Source organism: Misgurnus anguillicaudatus, chromosome 18 (assembly GCF_027580225.2).
Source record: "Misgurnus anguillicaudatus chromosome 18, ASM2758022v2, whole genome shotgun sequence".
Taxonomy (NCBI): Eukaryota; Metazoa; Chordata; class Actinopteri; order Cypriniformes; family Cobitidae; genus Misgurnus; species Misgurnus anguillicaudatus.
Window position 1 is genome coordinate 36,928,071 of NC_073354.2, and position 18,797 is coordinate 36,946,867.

Below are 18,797 nucleotides of genomic sequence, written 5' to 3' on the forward strand. Positions count from 1 at the left end.
CATTGGCTTAACTTAGCCCCCTCTTGTAAACGATACATTATTAATACGCTCGCTTGTAAAGTTTATTCATAGCCGCTGTATTATGCTACTTATATTGTCTGTTGATTTTTCTGTGTTTCCCCTGCTTCTATTAATGTAAAGTTGCTTTGAAACAATTACTAATTGTGAAAAGCGCTATATAAATAAAATTTAATTGAATTGAATCACACACTCCTTATCAAGGCCGGGTCTACGGGGGGCTAGGGGGCATTGCCCCCCCCCCCCCCCAGATTTCCCTCTGCCCCCCAAAAAATGTCCAGCTAACCATAAAAGTGTCTCTTTACACAAATAGCATCCCTGGCAAACGTTTTCAGCTCCCACCCACTAATGTCTGGATATCCTAAAGCTTAGATATCTCTTCAGTAGTATTTAACTCACAAGTAAAGTCCTCCTATTCTCTATGACGGTAATTTAAAGAAAATGCATCTTTAAAATATATATCAGAAAAAATGCAATTCACTATTACATAAATGTAATAACACAACACATATGAATTTATTATATTTACAGTAAAACATCCCCAAAATAGCCTCTAATCATTTCTTAGACTCACCTCATTATTTATTCAAATACAACAGCCAATGGCAAGTCTCCACCAGCTTTCAATGTGTTTGTTTTGACATACTTCTGTTTATTAAAATTATAATATGTAGTTTGGTTGTAGCATGATATATTGTAGATATAAATGATATATGATGGTTATACAGTAAATATACAGTATTGTAACACCAGCACATCATGTGCAGTTTTAAAAAGAAAAACGGCACAGTTTTTCAATATTTACTACAGTGTATGTTCTTACCTCAACAAGACGAATTAATACATATCTATATTTTTTCAATGCGTACACTTGTACAGCGCGTTGTGAATGTGTTAGCATTTAGCCTAGCCCCACTTATTCCTTAGGATCCAAACAAGGATGAATTTGTCACCAAACACTTTCATGTTTTCCCTATTTAAAGAGTATGGTGGCACAAAATAAAATGTAGCTAAACCCAAAATTCCTGACGGTCCCCCGAGCAAGCCTAGTATCGGGACTGCTGCTTATTACTGTTTATTCCCACCCTTTTAAATAACATAAACAAAGAACTGATAAACATGCATGAATAATCTGTGATGTTCCATCAGGATGTTATCATGAGCGATCTGCTTGTGACTGTATGACACATGAGACACACAAACACAGATCTCAGATCAGCATACTGACAGATGAAACTGCTTCAGTGTTTCTGTGTGACTCATGAGCGGTGAGCATTTACAGCCTTCTGCTCTCTGATGTGAACGACTACTGACCGTGTCAACATGTTTACTGTGACCCTCTCCCTAACCCATCAGAGTAACTTAAATCTCACACACACCACACAGATAAACAGCCTGCGAGAGAGAATAGTGATTCTTTTCCTGTGGATTGTGAGACACTTTGTGTGTCAGTAGTGCTCTCGCACGTCGCAATCACTTCACATTTGTTTCAGAGATTGATTCTCTGGCACACGAGAGGACAGAAGACGCAGAGTCAGGATGTGAGAAGTGTTCAGCGGATGTTGTCACCATGACAACACACATCACTTCACATAGGAGCAGCACTTGAAATGGACGTGTCTGGCTAAGATACACATGGAAAGATAAGCACGAGACTGCCGATGACGAGTCTGACAGCAAACGTTTAGTCAGTCGTGCACAGGGTGATAATGGTGATCAATGAGTTTCAGTGTTTATGACACGTGCTTGATATGCTTGAACAGTGTGAAGTTTTTAACGATGGCATATTTAAATATATGACATTTACCTTGTGATGCTATACTGATAGAATTATAAAAGTGATTGCACAGAAGTCTGTAAGATGATCATTTGCATTGGGACACATTTATTTCTATTGAACCAAAATTCTACTTCAAAATGAGCTATAAAAAAATCATTGTTTTTATGGATACTCAGTAGACGGCTGTGATAATCAAAGCTTTTTGTGACACTAATGTGATGATGATACTCTCTATTCTATATATGAAGATCAGGAGTTATTTTATTTTAAGTTTTAAATTACAAAAAAAACCTCAGTTCAGTGTTTTTTGTCTGCTTGTGCTTACGTCGTCTCTTCTGACAGAAAAAAATAAAAGCGAAGTTCAAACAAGAAAATCTTTTCTGAATCATTCAGGACTGAAGCTTCTAACAATACTGAGATTAATTTTATTTGCTAAATGGAAATGATTTGATGAAACAGATACTGTAGATTCTAAGTTAATGAAACATAAAAAAATGCAGCATGTCATTTAAAATACTACTGTATTTTAAGTTTTGACCTGCGGAAAGTCAAACATAACTTATAAAAACAAGTTGAAGTTGTTTTACTTAATTGTTGATATTTGACAGAAATGCAGCATTTTTTACCATTTTTATAAGTTTTTGTTTCAGCTCTGTAAACCCGGGATATACTGCACAATTTTTGGCTGTCCCAGACGAAAGATTGTCACCGTGAAACAATGGTAGCGATTTATGTGATCCTTCAAAGGCATCCGGTCTTGCTACCAAAAATATCCTACGATAGTTTTCTAAAAGTGTTAGAAGTTCATCATGATTAACGCACAGTGTGTTTGCTGCTACGACGTGCGTACCAGTATTTGTTTACCACTAGCGCATGCTGATGATGTTGCGCTAATGTGCATCCATCACAGCCTACGATTCGCAGGTGTCATCATCATACATTCTACATGTTTTTTGTACCCAAGTTTAAACGCTCTGTGTTGCACAGTGTGATAAGGTAATAATCTTATAGGAGTGCAAAAATCATACAGTGTATCCGGGCTTTAGTCAGTGGCACCAAACAATTCTGCTTTAAATATGAATATTACAATGAAAAGCATAGACCCAACAACATGAACAAGTCCCCATTAAATCAAAATTAAACTTTATCCTTTTAGTATAAATACATTAGGCATTAAACACTGACAACATTTGCATAAAGAAAATATAAGCATTCAAAACATGGCACTCCAGATGCTGAAGCGGCCCGCCCCTACATTGCACAGATCCTCCACCTAAAATCATTTGTGCCTGAAATAAGACACTTGTATATGCATTTACTAGTTCTTACTGTAAGTTCACACCAGCTGCGTTTGAGGTGTCAAAATTGCATCTACCTCGTCTAGTTTGCCGCTTGAACATTTTGAGTTTACTCGCTTCATTCACGCATGAAAGCTGCACATGAAATTCTTGTCTTCGAGAGGCCTTCTATAGGCTTCTGCGACTACGCTCACTTCCTGTAATCACGGCACTACTAGAGCAAGCTCCTGATTGGTTAACGCGGCGCGTTTTCCGGCAAAATTCTAATTTTTCAACTCATGCGTTTGCCGCGGCAATGCTCAATTCACGGCATTCGTGTAACCTAGACGCGCGAATGAGCCAGAATCATGTCTACCGCGCCGCGCTAAACGCCTCATCCTCGCCGCGAGACCTCCAGACGCGCATCAAGTTTGTAAGAAATTTATAGCAATTAATCATAAAATGGCCCTGATATGTCTTTAGACATTAAGAAATCATTTTCATTTCAAATACTTATATCACTGACAACAGTGGTCTGGCCAGGATATTGTCATTAAAAAAGTGGAGTTGCAGCCCTCAACTGATGTTTATGTTGTCATGTTGTGTATTGGCCACCAGTTGTGTGATTGCAGTACCAGTTTTGGCCACAATCCTACATACTGTTCCTTTAACATTGAAATCACTCGCGCTTCACACCTCTACCGTGGCTGGTCTGAAAGCAGCATTAGGGCACATCTTATAGTGCACTATGTAGGGGATGAGAAACAATTAAGAATGTAAATATGCTTTCTATTGGGGCGAATGAAGTCTGATATTGTGTCAGGGTCACACACATTTAGTCATTTAGCAGATGCTTTTGTCCAATACTGGACAGGTGCTCCAGTCCAGCATGATAGCACAGAGAGGATCAAAGAGGAGTGTGGAGAGGATCAAACATCACAAACAATTAGATAGCATCAACATCATAAACATCACTGAGGAGAAGAAGACAAACACCACTGCATACACAAACATAAGCCCTTTTCACACAGAGATTACAGAAAAAACATGGCATCCAGGATTTGTCCGGGATCGTTTGTTTTTTAGTTCTTTCACAATGCCAATGATTTACTGTGCGTGCATTCACACAGATACCATAAACATCCCGTGAGACACGTGACATTTTAAAAGTCCTGCACTTGGTAGTTTTTTCCACAGCTTCTGAAGTTTGCGAATTATTTGTGATTTCTCTTTGGAGAAACCATGTGCATGCATTTAAGTTTATGATTTCATTCATTCATTCATTTATTCATTTATTAAGCACTTTTCCACAACTTGTCCTTGAACAAAGTGCTGTACAAACACATAATCATAAAAGCATACATCATTTACACCACATTTAAATAACAGTAAAATAAAATAAAATAAAGCCCCCCATTTAATAACCTAGAAATTCAAAATACTATACCCTATTAAATGCTAAATCTAGAAGGTATTCTTTAAGCTATGTTTAAAAGCAGTAAAAGTACGTTCCAATCTAATAGAAAGGGGTAGAGCATTCCACAATTTAGGAGCTATAGCTACAAACGCTCGATCTCCACTTCTCCGCTTTGTTCTTGGAGTCGATAAGACCAGCTGGTCAGCTGACATCAAGGATCGTTTTGGTTCGGATTTCTTAATAAGATTTGTCAGGTACAACGGTGCCATATCATACAGTGCTTTATAAACGAAAATTAAAATTTTAAAATGTATTCTGTAGTCGATCGGTAACCAGTTTAAAGAGCTCAATACTGGAGTAATGTGGTATCGCTTACGAGTACCCGTCAATAGTCTCGCAGCAGCGTTTTGAACTAATTGTAAGCGTTTAATCAGTGTCTTATTTATGCCGACATATTGCGCATTGCAGTAATCTAATCTTGTAAATATAAAAGCATGAATGAGCTTTTCGAGATCACAAGTGGACAGAAATGGTTTCACTTTCGCTATTAATCTCAGGTGATAGAAGCAAGACTTCATGACAGAATAAATTTGTCTCTCAAAACTGAGATCACTGTCGAAAAGAACACCTAGATTTCGGACTAATGGCTTACAAAAGGGGGCTAAGTCACCCAGATCATCAAAATTATTTGGATCTCCAAACCACACAATTTCAGTTTTCTCTTCATTTAGTTTAAAAAAAATTTGAGATAACCATGATTTAATGTCATGTATACAATTACGCAACAACTCTATTTGGTTCCTGCTGTTCTTTTTTAAAGGGAGATAAATTGTAAATAAGATCATAATGAGCGTGTGTTGTGATGCTCTATTCTGTCTTGTTGGTGAATGATCTCAGCTTCAGTGCTGATAGTGACGAGCTCTCTGATCTCTGATTCAGTACAGTTTGCAGATATTTCTCATTGTGAATGTTGATCTGTGTTTATATCCCTGTGTCAAAGAGCTGAACCATAACTTCTTGTTGCGATGATACGCACATCCTCACTTCAGCACGCTTCTTACAGCATTATTTCTGCCTCTTGTTCACACAGAATGCTTTCTTTAAATGTTACGGCAATGTTACTAGGTCCCCTTCTGTTCACACTCTCTGACTATTTTACGGAAATTTTCTGTGACCAAAGTGCATATTATATCCGTATTAGACTTTATTTTAATACAACTGTAGCATCAACAAAACACTATTGGTTATATAACAAAAGGGGGAGGATCTTCTCGATAGTTCCATTCTGACTTCCTGTTACAGGCAGTGACACCTCCAGAAAATGTTATGGGGTGTCAAGAGGAGGCCATATCAAATCAATTCAGTGTAATGTGTGTTAAACTTATTTACTTTTGATTCTGGTTAATGTAACATAACTTGCTTTTAATTAGCAATGAATTGCTTTTTAAATAGTGTAGTCCTTTGCAAATTGACATAGGTGGATATGTCGACTGCTTTCCTCTTTATTTCGATTTTTATAATAAATAACTTTGCAGGGCTTCACAATAAGCAAAGCCTGATGCTCGAGCCAGCTGATAGAACTGAGCAAAGATGCGAAACGGATCTCAATACTTCCTCACATGTTTTATAATGTTTGTGTGTGCATCTCAAGCAATGCGCGCAAAATGGTCTCAAAATGCCGTGTTATCTTAATAAGTCTTACTATTAGTGAATATGAGTGTGTGTGTGTGCGTAGTTGCCTCAACGCGAGTCAAGATGGGTATTCATCATGCAAGTTTATTACATTTATTTTTAAATATAGTCTCTCATCAATGTCCATGTTAATTTATAAACTAAAGTTAATATTCTAAAAAAGCACTCTTTCTGGTTGGGGGGGCAGTGTGTTTTTAGGAGGGGGCGCCACTGTTTACAGGACGTCACCACATCAAATAATGCTGGCGTTCCAAGACACTTTAGTGGAGCATTAAGTGTCACAGTTTTACTCTTCTCATTACAGTAGAGATGTAAGAGTCAAGTGAATTGATAATGGAGAAGCAACACAGAGAGCTTTAGTTATACTGGTGAATTGTGTTTGCATAGCTTAGATGGGCTACAACTAAAGACTGATGTGAAAACAAGACTCAAGAGACTTCACTAGCAACCAGAAGAAAGGATGAAATGAAGAACTGTAGCCTTGTTTTGATCTTTTGAGCACTTTTAAGTCCTCAAGCATCACATAAAACAATCTTACATAAGGAGCGTGATTTACATTCTTACTGTTTCTATAGAGTAAACTAAAGCATAAAACTCTCAGCATTATTTACAATCATTATTCATTTGCATGACAGTCAAATATTGCCTGTAGGTTATTTTAAAACATTTATGAGATGAATACACATGACGCCACCCAAAATGCTTCAATAACTCAAGGACGTGACAACTGAAGCATTAGTAAAAAAGATATTAAAGTGACTAAACTATTTCCCATCAGTCTCTCTTGAAGAAATCTTGTGTCTATGCTTCACTCTTCCATCTGTTGCATTATAGCTACAAAAGCTTCTTGTATATAATTACAAATTCTTCATTGTACATCAAATCAATATCATATTTACAGTATAAATACATCAGTTACTATAGACAGTTTAATGGGACGCATGCGTGCTGCTGCGGTTACGTGACTGGCCTGAAGTTAACTTTGAGTCCGTGCTTGTTTATTGGTCTGACCACTGAAACAAATACATTAGGAAACCTTTTTATTTTTCACAAAGGCGAGAGGAGACGACAAGCATGGAACACAATTGTGTAAAGAGGTTTGGCAGCCACGCACGAATTTAAGGATTGGTATCTAACATTGTACACATTAATTTTACACAGTGATGTTAGCTCAGTGTATACAGTGTTTGAATTAAGGGTGGGCTGGAGTGGTCCCAGACCTCCTATAAGCATTGAGGGACTCCCTATAAAGCACAACAATTTAAATTAGAAAGGTCCCCTGGTTTTAATTAAAATTGAATATAATGAATGTAAAATTCTCGTACTACCCTGCCATAAAGCGTTAATGTCCGTTATTTGTCCCGATTTCCCAATAAACTATACCAAAAGATTTCTGTCTAAAATAAATGTATACTCTCAAGTGCGCCTCATGCTGTTTTCTGGAAGAAATGACAGATTGTTGGAAATAGGATTGGGTTAGGGGCTTTTTTATCTATATTATTTCACATTAATTTGAGGATTAAAATGGTTTTGACTAGGGATGCACCGATAGGATTTTTTTTGGGCCAATACCGATTTAAACAGACAACTTCTGGCCGATACCGATGCCGATATTAAACACTTGTATACAATACTATACAGTTGGTCTATTAGCTAGTTTATTTTTGCATCAAATTATTGTTACTGAACATGGATTGGATCTAATTAACATTCAACTGACCAACATAATAAGAGAGGCACAAATTAAGCTAAAACAAATATAAAAAGACAGCATGACAACCTTCAAATGTGGTTTTTGCTATTCAGCATTTATTTTATTAACAATTAACTAATTTTTTTTTACATATAATGGATTTGTTTTTGCAGTTAATTAATAAACAATCGGTATCGGCCTTTCTCGTGCTATTGCCGATAATGCTGATGGTTTCAAATTCATCAAAAATCAGCCGATAAATATCGGCGGCCGATATATCGGTGCATCACTAGTTTTGACTTTAGGGTTTGTTTAAGGATAATTGGGGTTTCTTTGATTAAAACATTGAACCAGGATCACATTTTACTTTGTAAAATCACGGCAACCAATGATGGGGGGCTTGGCCTGGGCATTGGGGTGGTGCTTAGCTTGGGGACCCCCATAATCTCCGACATAATTCAAACACTGAGTGTAGTCTAACTGGGTTCACACCTGCCGCGTTTGAGGCTTCAAAATCGCGTCTACCGCGTCCTTTGCCGCTTGAACATTTTGAGTTTACTCGCTTCATTCGTGCTTGACGTCTCTACTGCGGCTGGTCTGAACGCAGCATAATAGTTGATGCGTTAAATTCGTTTACTGGTTATTTATTATGCTAATTATCAAAAATAATCTACTAAAGGGACTGTTATTGATTTTATGCAGAAGTTAAGTTTGGTCCACAAAAGATGTTGCTGCTGAAACTGTGTGTGTGCGTGTGTTTAGTGTACACACATTACAGTATGCACACACACACACACACACACACATTCACGTGACCAAATGCTTATTTACGTGTGTATATGTTCATCATACACTGTGTGACTGATGTCTGCTGTTATAAAGAAATGATTTTGTCAAGTAATCTGAACCTTTAAATCTTGTGTTTAGGGAGCAGTGAACACTACATAGGAATCTTGAGATCTCTGATCTATACCCAACAATGTGAATTAACTATAATCTGAATAATTATTATTCATAGTAAACTGTAGATCAATAGCATTTCAATCATTTCAAGTAATTGAGCTGAATGAAAATGATCCTCCACTGACATCTCTGAACTCATTGATTTTGACAAACATCCTCATGGATTGAGCTCAGCTGAAGTTCTATTATCTCATTAAACACACACTGATACACAGACACACGTGCACGCGCGCACGCACACACACACACACACACCAGTCTGCTCCTCTCGATGTGAACTGACTCCAAAAACACAAGCCATCTATTTGATATTACGCCCACCATCTCAAGTATGACCCACCGGTGGGATATATCGCCCCAGAGCAACAGCAGCCCACCGTAAATAAAGCTTAGATGTTTTCTCTAATGACATTTATGAGTCATGGCTATGCAGACTCTAGTTAACACACACTGCATTACTAAATGACACTAGTTGCATATAATACGCAATGAGAATCGGAGGGGGTAAGCAAAAGCCATTAGACACAGTATTGATAAGAATTTTAGATGGTTGTACGATTAGCATTTGATACTGTCCATGTCTCTTTAAAGGGAATTATTATGCATGCATGCATGTCTTTCTAAACAACTGATGGCTTCACTATTTCCATGCCAATAGATATGTGAACATTTTTAAGCCTGAATGAAAATGGCATTGATGCAGTGATATTTGTAATCATTCTGACTGTTTGTAAGAAGTCTTTGGTGCAGTCTTGGAAGGACTAACTACATCTTGCACATTGAATGGTAACCTTAACCCAAACCATAACCATGCATCCCTTAAGAATATAGCATTTCTAGAATGAAAATGATTCACATCTTTTTCATATAATAATCATCAAAAATGGGAGTAATTGTAAACCAACAGGTGCATTATGTAATATAATAATATCTATGAAGCCAGTGAGTTTAGGGAGACGGAAGAGGATCATGCTGTTAAAATGGTTTGTGAAATGGCACCTGTTCACATCCACACATGAAGGTTGTCTGGCATATCAATGCATGCGAGTTATCAGACACTTACCATACACTCCCTGGCATGAGATGCCTTCAAATATCAGCACCAGGACACCCAGAATATTAATAATCCCGTCCATCTTCACGTGCCTTTTAACATATCCAGATTAAAAAGTCGGACTACTTTCCAGGATGGTGAAAAAGACGTGCATCACCAGATTTTAGACAGACGGTATGATGAATTTAAAGCAAAGCATCATCCATACAAAGCATTGGGCTAATGACGGAGTGATCTGGATAAACAGCTGTCTGTGTCTCTGTATGTGTGTGCGTGTCTGTGTCCATTCACTGACTGCTGGGATTCAGACACATTACAGGTGACAAATCACGCATGATCTTCATTGCATGTTAATCGCCATTGGCACGAAAATGCTCTTTTGACGGCTGTCATCGAGTCATCGGGGATCTGATGTTCCGTGAAGCCGGGAGTCCATCCGATCCGTGTCCTAGAGCTCGCGAAGTCCGTATCGCTTTTAGTGGTGTTGATGATGCGCGTCCGCCCGCAGCATCAGGACCAGCAGCATCCCGAACTGCCCGGGAACAAGGAATGCGCATGCACCTGTCCGCATGTGATCTCTCCCGCGTGTGGGAGGAAGGACCGAAGACTTTGGTGCTTTCGTCGTAGCCGAACTGAAACGAACAGAGTCGAGTTGGTTCGCACCAAGGCCGAACAGAGCGAATTATCCGTCGCGTTGCGCAATAACGCGCGCTATGGAAACCGAGCCGATTTGAGTCTACGTCAAAGAGAGCGTGACTCCCACCCTCATCATCTGTATGAAGTACTACACACGCACAGTGCGGGCGCGCGCACATGCACGAGCAGTAATTGTTTTAGTATCTATAATAAATAAAGACTTTCCGCGTTATTATACAGACCAAATATTTTGGCCGAAATAAATGCTTCTGTTATAGTGAGCTCCATCAAAATATATTCGCAACATGTTGCCTGTTAACGCACACGCACGTCCACAGTAGCTCATAGGCTAGACAGTCACACTGGTACATGTTCATACAGTACCCAAAACCCAATACAACTAAAAAAAACAAACTAAAATCAACCATAACACAAACATAATGTTCAATGCTTCACTCTAATTCTCAATCATTTAGTGATGACCTCACAATCTTTTGATTTTTGGAGTCATGTCTGATAGACACACACATGAACCACATTATATATATTCTGGAACAATCTGTACAAGGACCTGATCCACAAGTGACTTGACTGACAAAGTTAGACTCTGAAAAATGCATGCTTATTTTCAAGCCAGCGTGTGTCAAAAAATGGATGAGCCCATGCCCTTGGGTTGTAATTTAACTTATGCTGGGTTGTTGTCAGTTTCTGGGTTGATTTAACACAACGGCTGGGATTGTCCCTTTCTGACCCTGGCTTGAAAATAACCCAACATTTTTGCTATTCATCATGTTAGCAGGCTTGCACAAAAATTCTCTGAGAAAAGAAATTCAGGACTTGGTGGCTTTTGAAGACTAGAGGTCTATTAGCTTCCATACCTACAAGGTGGCTAATTTTCAGGAATTCATATGAATCACACGAAATTGTACCATTATTAGAAAAAAGCAATTTGAAGCCTAACCCCTAAACCTAATGTCACTGGTCACCAAAACATACAAATAAGATTGTACAAATTCATATAAATTAGCCTGTAAAGGATTTTTTGACCTGGACCAGTTAACAACAAGCACAAACCTGTACTAACTGCCCAGAACAACTTAACAATCACATAGAACAATAAAAAGAGCATAACCTTATGAAACATTCATGACTTAAAGCTTCAAATCACGAGCATTAAAGTCTGTCTGTCTCGCTTTAAAGATTCATATTATCTCCTCAAACGGAGCTTAAAGCCATCAGAACAAATTCACACGTAGAGCTTCACGAGGAACATGTTATATATGTGAAAATAGGTCCAGCGGTACATCAGACTTTTGGGGTTTAGCTTTTAACTGATAATTTGATGGCTAAAGAAAAGCCACCGGCTGGGGAACGACGTCCTGCCAAAGTTCCAGGAAGAAGCCGTAAATGAAGCCACTGATCCAGGGAATGAGGTGATAGATTTTAATCAAGCTAAAGACACCCGGGAGAACCCGAGTACTGACAGCGACCACAGAGCTCTTGTATGAAGCACTGAATATATACTGACAACATACAAACCAGACAAGAGCTTTCAAATATATTAACATTAACAGCAGCATAGCAACAACTATTCATTTACTGTACTGTAATCTATACTAGTGAATATATATTTCAGGTTAATGCAGCAGATTATTTTTTCTGTCATAGTAGAGAGAGTTAATCTATAATGTCTCTTTCAGAGAAATGTTTTAAATCATCTGAATTCATTTGCATTATAATCACTTTGGACTGTCACATACGCTGTGTAGTCATGTATTTAAATGAAGCTGAGAGAAGAAAAGAGGTGTACTGTATGTGTTCACAGTCGTCTTAGTGACATTTTACCAACAAATTCAGAGAGACCACTAATTATTTAATTTTTTAATGTGAATATTATGATTGATTTGATCCTGATTTGATTTCAAACATATTTTAAATGCATTGACTATGAGCCCTTCAAACACAAGCATTTTATCTTACTGTTTGTTATAAAGGGATAGTTTACCCAAAACATTTAATTCTGTCATAATTTAGTCACCACCAAGTTCTTCCAAACCTGTCTACATTTATTTTTTGTTCTGCTGAAGGAAGATATTTTGACCACATTTTAGTATTTTATTCCCTTCCCTATAGCGTAGCGCTGCTGTCTATACTGCATTATTACAAATATCTTCACTTTCCTTCAGCAGAACAAAGACATTTATACAACTTTGGAAGTAAATGATGACAGAATTTTCGCTTTAAGAAACATCATCTTTACAGCATTTTCACAGCTGAAATCCCCACATTAAACAGTTTGTTAACTGATGGCCTATCAGCTGTGATCAATTCATTTAAATCAGTTTAAAGCAGTTATCATCTATCTACCAGCTTAAGATGGATTTGCCAGCAGGAGGGTTTGGAAGACATTTATTGAAAAACCATAAAATGAATTTTTCCACTTTGCATATTTTTCATTTAGAAGACCTCTGTCATATTGCATTAGACACGAGGGACGAGCGTAATGTATTTCTGACACACGACTGCCATTTCATCATACGAGTGAAACAGAAATGAGAATCAGGCATATTTCTAAGAACTGAAGAAGCATTAAAACATTTTCTCCCAACCATCATCTAAACTGACAGCTCATCTTTGCTTTTAAAAGCATTTCAGATCCACATTGAGATGCTATCTTGGGAATCAATTTGACCAGACAGAGTTTTATTTATTAGGAATGCAACTATATGGGATGTTTCCTGAGGCTGAATCTTCATCAAGATTGTGTGTTTTTATTTTATTTCTCCTCTGGCTCTAAATCATTGTCAAACTATAACCCATTTATAAGGCTTGTAAATACTGTCGAGCACAGAGAATCAGTTCTTCTGTTTCGTACAGCACTCAATATGTCTGATTCGGCATCTTTTTTATCTCTACTCGAGTGCTTTTGCTCTTTTTGATGTTGCACCAAAATTTGCTGCTATTTGCAATAGAAATGCACGACAAACAGCACTCAGGAAATCATTTGATGCAAATGAGACAGATTGAAACAGACTTTCTCCTGATCGTTATTTCTCTCCAATAGTCTTTGTTGCACTGGAAATGCTTTTCAAATAAAATGTTCCCTTACATACTCACATTAATGCAATAAAAAACCATGTGAGGTCAGTGACTTTGTCTTACATATTAAGTGAACAGAATGACAGTCAGGATTCTTATGAATCATTATTAAACATCAAGATGATCAATACACCGTCTCGGCAGGGTTATAGTAAGACATGTTCAAAGCTACAATCTTTCAGTAAAAAATCTGTTATTGATGAGAAAAAAAATCTGTGTTCAAAACTCCTGACCTTACTCTGATTCACAATGGTAAAGCTATAATAACGAGAGGCTGGGTCTGTTTTTGCAGAAAAAAGTTTGAAAAAGTGATTTATGTTTACGTGATTACATCACTTCAACAGAAGAAAGAAGAGCCGGCTTCTTCATCACATGAAGGGGAGAGAGGAGGCGAAAGTGCCATTTTTCAAAAAAACATCATTTTAAAGATAATGTTTTAGACTGAGATATATTTGCTGTGGTCAATAACTTACAAGTGTGCTCTATCAATACCAGGTAAAATTTTGAACAAATGTAAAAAAAACTCCAAAATTTCATTTTGGACATAAGTAGTGCATTCAACCCTGACAGCTGGGACAAAAGTAACACAACAGAATTTTGTGTTACACTTGTTTTTAGTAAATGTACATGACTATGATTTTGTTAATGTGTAATGACTGTGTTTTAGTGGCACCTATAAAAAATTAATAAATACAATTTCGTGAATAAAACATTTCTGTATAAATTACAGTATTATTGGCAGCTGGTTGCCAGTAATTTACTGTAGATTTTTACATTTATGTTATTTACTGGCAACAGTTTGTTCAATGTTAAATGAACATGAAACATTTTCAGTCTTTATCTTCTACAGTAAGTTACTGGCAACCAGCTGCATAAGTACAGTAAATGTTTTACAGTGTAACATTTCAAGAATAAATTCAAAATTATGAGAATAAAGTCAAAGCGTTTTGAGAATAAAGTAATAATTATGAGAATAAAGTCTGAAAGAGCATCAAGTAAAACATCAAGTAAAGCAAAGGTTTCAACTTCACACAGAGACCTCAACACACAAATCTTACTCATGGTGACCGTAATGAAAATCTCAGAAAGTGAAAAAATGAGCTCTTAACTTAAAAATAATAAACAAAAATGATAACAAAAAACTGCAGTAGTACAAATGAAGAAAACAAACAGCAAAACACCACTCATATAACAGTAGCAGTTCATTTATGCATAATGGGTAACATTTTCAAATTCAGAGATTTAAATAAGCTAAAATAAATTGATTCAACTCAAAAATTTCTTGTTGAATGAGAGAAATCATGCAATTCGTGCATTACACTACAACACTTGAATAATGGAGAAAATGTTTCAGGGTTTAAGTTAAGTGTAGGCCTACTTATTTATTTAAACAAAATAAGGGTTAGCATTACAGGTTTTTTCCTCTGAACAGGTAAGACATTGAAACATTTATGTTTTCATTTAGTCAGAACAAACACTGCAGATATATTAATTGTTTAGATTAAATTTTTATAAATATATGACTTTTAAAGATTCTATCTGTCATGTGGATGTATAATGACAGATCCGCTCTGATGCGATGATCACAGACATCAGATTCATTAGAGTAGCATGGTGAAGAACACACATACAGAAAATATTGTGCAAATAACTGCAGTGTTGTGTTTCAAACAGACATGGCCAAAACTACAGACCACAGATCCTACATGTCTACAGAAATGTCTACAGCTGCTGCTCGATCGCCGTCTCATGCGATTAGTAAAGAAAGAAATAATAAAGCAAAAAATCATTATGCAAACTCAGAGACATGTGTTTAGTCACACATTTTATTGAAGATACTTAATGTGTGGCAGTAAAGCAGCTACTGGAGCTGTAAACACAATAACAGCCTCTTAAGTACTTTAACTAACCCAACAAGATTTATGTTAGGTTGACCTGTAAGAGAGACGTGACCACAGAAAACAGCATCAGCATCTGTCACCACGTCTCTTGCTGTAATACACCTCCCTGCGTTGAGCTGTATAACGATAAATGAACTCCAGCTAGATTCATTTACATTCATATACTTTAATAATATGAGTAATAGTAAGAGGGTTTCCCATCTAACACAGCAGCAGCAAAAACCTCCCATCAGCAAAAACACTAAATGAAGTACAGCAATGCAGTAAGCTTGATGTGCAATATTATACATGCGACTGCTTCTCCACCTGAATCTGCCGTAGGTGAGCATCATCTTACGTGTGTCATAAAAACCTTGTTTGCAATGTGGAGTCAGCGTTCATTTCGCATTTACGTGGCGACTCCTCTTTGATTTCATAAGCTGGCTGGCAGTAAACATGTCATCCATCTCATTATAGTAAAAGATTAATGATGCGCTCTTGCGGTGTGCTAATATCTTCTAAGATCTAATCGCTGCTACTTTAAAGAGGGAGAACGTATAAAACGAGCCAATAGCGGCGGAGCAGAGGTCTGATCTTTACATATCGCTTCTCTTCAGACTCTCTAGAGATTACAGCTCCAGCATCCAGAACATTCACTATTATTCAGGCTGTACTGCGTCTGTTCAGATCTCAGATATATTGAGAATCAGATAAAGAGGAACTCAGCTGGTTAATAAACATACAGGAGCATGTGAAGGTGACACGAGAAGACAAAAGATATCCATTGAGAAGCAAAAGCTACAGAGACGTTCAATATATAAAGTTGTCTTTACACACACTGTGAAAAAATCTTTTTGCACTTAAACCTTCTGTGTTGTTGGGGATGTTTTCGCAGAGAGCTACTAAAGGGTTAATAGTGCCACATGGTGATCAACAGTAAAAATGACAAATTTGACCTCTTAGCGAAAGGAAAAAACACCAACATTCAAAAATGCATGATAAAAAGGTGTCATAGCTCTGCAATAAAAAAAAAATGTGGTTATAAAATGGAAGTCAATGAGGCAAGAACAGCCACTAACAAGAAAGGAGGGAGAAAAAAAATGATGCTACACAAAAACTAAAAATGCTTCAAAGCCAATGTTTTTACCAATCTTTGACATGCCCAAGACTGTGAAAAAGGTTTAAAAAAATCCAGTTTACAATCACTTTTATATTGAAAATCTGTCATTTTGTGTGTGTTTTCCCCAAATCAGTGACACCACTTATAAATTTGGCAATTAAAGAGTTAAAATCAATCATTTTTTTTGAAGATTTGGTAGTTTTGATTAGTACTGAGGTTGAATAACAGATTTATGTAAAAAAAATTCATCTGGTTGATTTTTATAGCCGTTTAATTTAGTGGATGTTTTCATCCACTAACAACATGAAAGGTAGTAAATTTGAACAATGCACAAGGGTTAAATTTTTAAGTTTAATCAACTAAGTCATTTCAACTATCTTGACAAGGGATGAGTTGCTGTAACTTATTAAATCAAGTTGAATTTGCATTAGTTATGTCAAATTGGTAAGGAATAATTGACGACGGGCCATTGAATTATAAGAAAATAATGCACACCAAGGTGGTAATGCGACACGACGCAAAGCGGAGTGCCGTTACACCGCAGGTGTGCATTATTTTCAAATAATTCAAAGGACCGGAGTCAATTATTCCTCTTATACCACGGTTACCACAAACATTGCTCTGGTGCCTACTTTTAAGACATTTGAAAAGTTAGGTGTGCGGTTTACAGAAAAATAATCAACACCCATAGAACATTTCTCAGCCAATCAGAATGCAGCATTCAACAGACCCGTGGTATAATATTTTATAAGTTACAGCAACTCAGCACTAGTCAATAAAGTTAACGTTGATTCAACTTCAAATTTTAGGTGAAAACTTATTTTTTACATTTACATTTTTTATTATTTTCATTCACCACTGCTCTTAAATCTTACATGTGAACAATTCTCCTGCGTCTCATGACCGGTCATAACGTTTAACTGTACACATACATTATTAAAGATAAACTGCATAATGACTGCAGATGATGTAGAATACAGTATGCATAAGTTTTCCTTTATCTTATAAGTGCAGTTATGTGTACAGTATTTTAAAGTAATTTAACATTGCATTACAAGGTATACATTTTTTTAACTGGGATTAAACCCACAACCTTTTGAGCTGCTAACATTCAAATGCTCCACCACTCAGCAACAGGAACACACAATAAGAGTTTTTGGTTGCATTAGCACTCATTGACGTTTGTGTTGTGTCCTTAGAGGAAAAGCGTTTCCCAATCCTACTGGCACAGCAGGAAACACACAGACTCCTGTCCTGATCCAACATAACAGAACACATCTGACAACTGAGTCTCATGAGAGAAGCACTCGACCGAATGAATCCTAATTACAACGCAACACTGCTGCTCTCAGCACTATACACACGGGCACGCACACGGGCACACACACGGGCACAGACACACACGGGTATAATAAATAGATCACCACATCCAGAGCTTAACAGTTGTTGAGGTTTTACTTTACAAAGACATTCTGGAAGTTTCAGCCACAACAAACTCTGTTCGGTTATTATGAGTGTTGGGAGATTTACAGACTCAATTTCATTTCAGTGATTTCATTGTTTTATATAAATATCTGCAAGGCTCTCTGAAGAAAAGGTCTTCTCCAGTATCAGTTGAAAATCATCTTACCATTTGTGCATTTATTGTATTTGCGTACTCACAACAAACCCATTAAAAGAAATCCCAATAGAGATCTGTAATATCTCAGTTGTTTCTCCAAGACAATGAGACTACACTAATTCAACAAACTAATTTTAAGAGAAAAAGAGACAATATTGAAACTCTAGCCTGAAAAAGATTTTCTTGTAATGAAGGTTAATTTATGTAAACTTCAGCAGGAAATTATCATAACATCCTTGAAGAAAAAACACATTCTCATTACATTCGCTGAATGTTGGGCACATGATGTAAATTCTGATACAAACTGAGACCAAAACTCAAGGTTACTCAAGGTCTTCTTGTGTCCATGAAAATCTCTCCTTACAAGTCAAATATGTAATCATGTTCATAGATTTCCTTACCAGCTTAATTTGATGGAGAAATAAGAAAAAGGGTTTCCTTTATTTTTGAGAAAGAATTTTAGTTTATAAATAATCAATAATTGACTGCTTGAGTCTCTCAGATGAACAGGAGGATGAGGAGAAACAGGTGTGCTAACCTTCATCTT

At 36.9% G+C, this 18,797-nt stretch overlaps 1 protein-coding gene across 4 annotated transcripts in view; it reads right to left on the bottom strand.

The window, feature by feature from the left end:
• The window catches only part of LOC129429437 (MAM domain-containing glycosylphosphatidylinositol anchor protein 2), a 105,987-nt gene extending 95,232 nt beyond the window's left edge, over nucleotides 1–10,755 (bottom strand). The window contains exon 1 of one of the 4 annotated variants that reach the window (XM_055186137.2): nucleotides 9,904–10,755. In XM_055186137.2, coding sequence (XP_055042112.2) covers nucleotides 9,904–9,976 — 73 coding nt within the window. In that variant the 5' untranslated portion in view covers nucleotides 9,977–10,755. The remainder of the gene's footprint in view (nucleotides 1–9,903) is intronic. The other 3 variants (XM_073856429.1, XM_055186139.2, XM_073856430.1) reach the window with 3 other exon arrangements.
• Nucleotides 10,756–18,797: the final 8,042 nt, after the last annotated feature.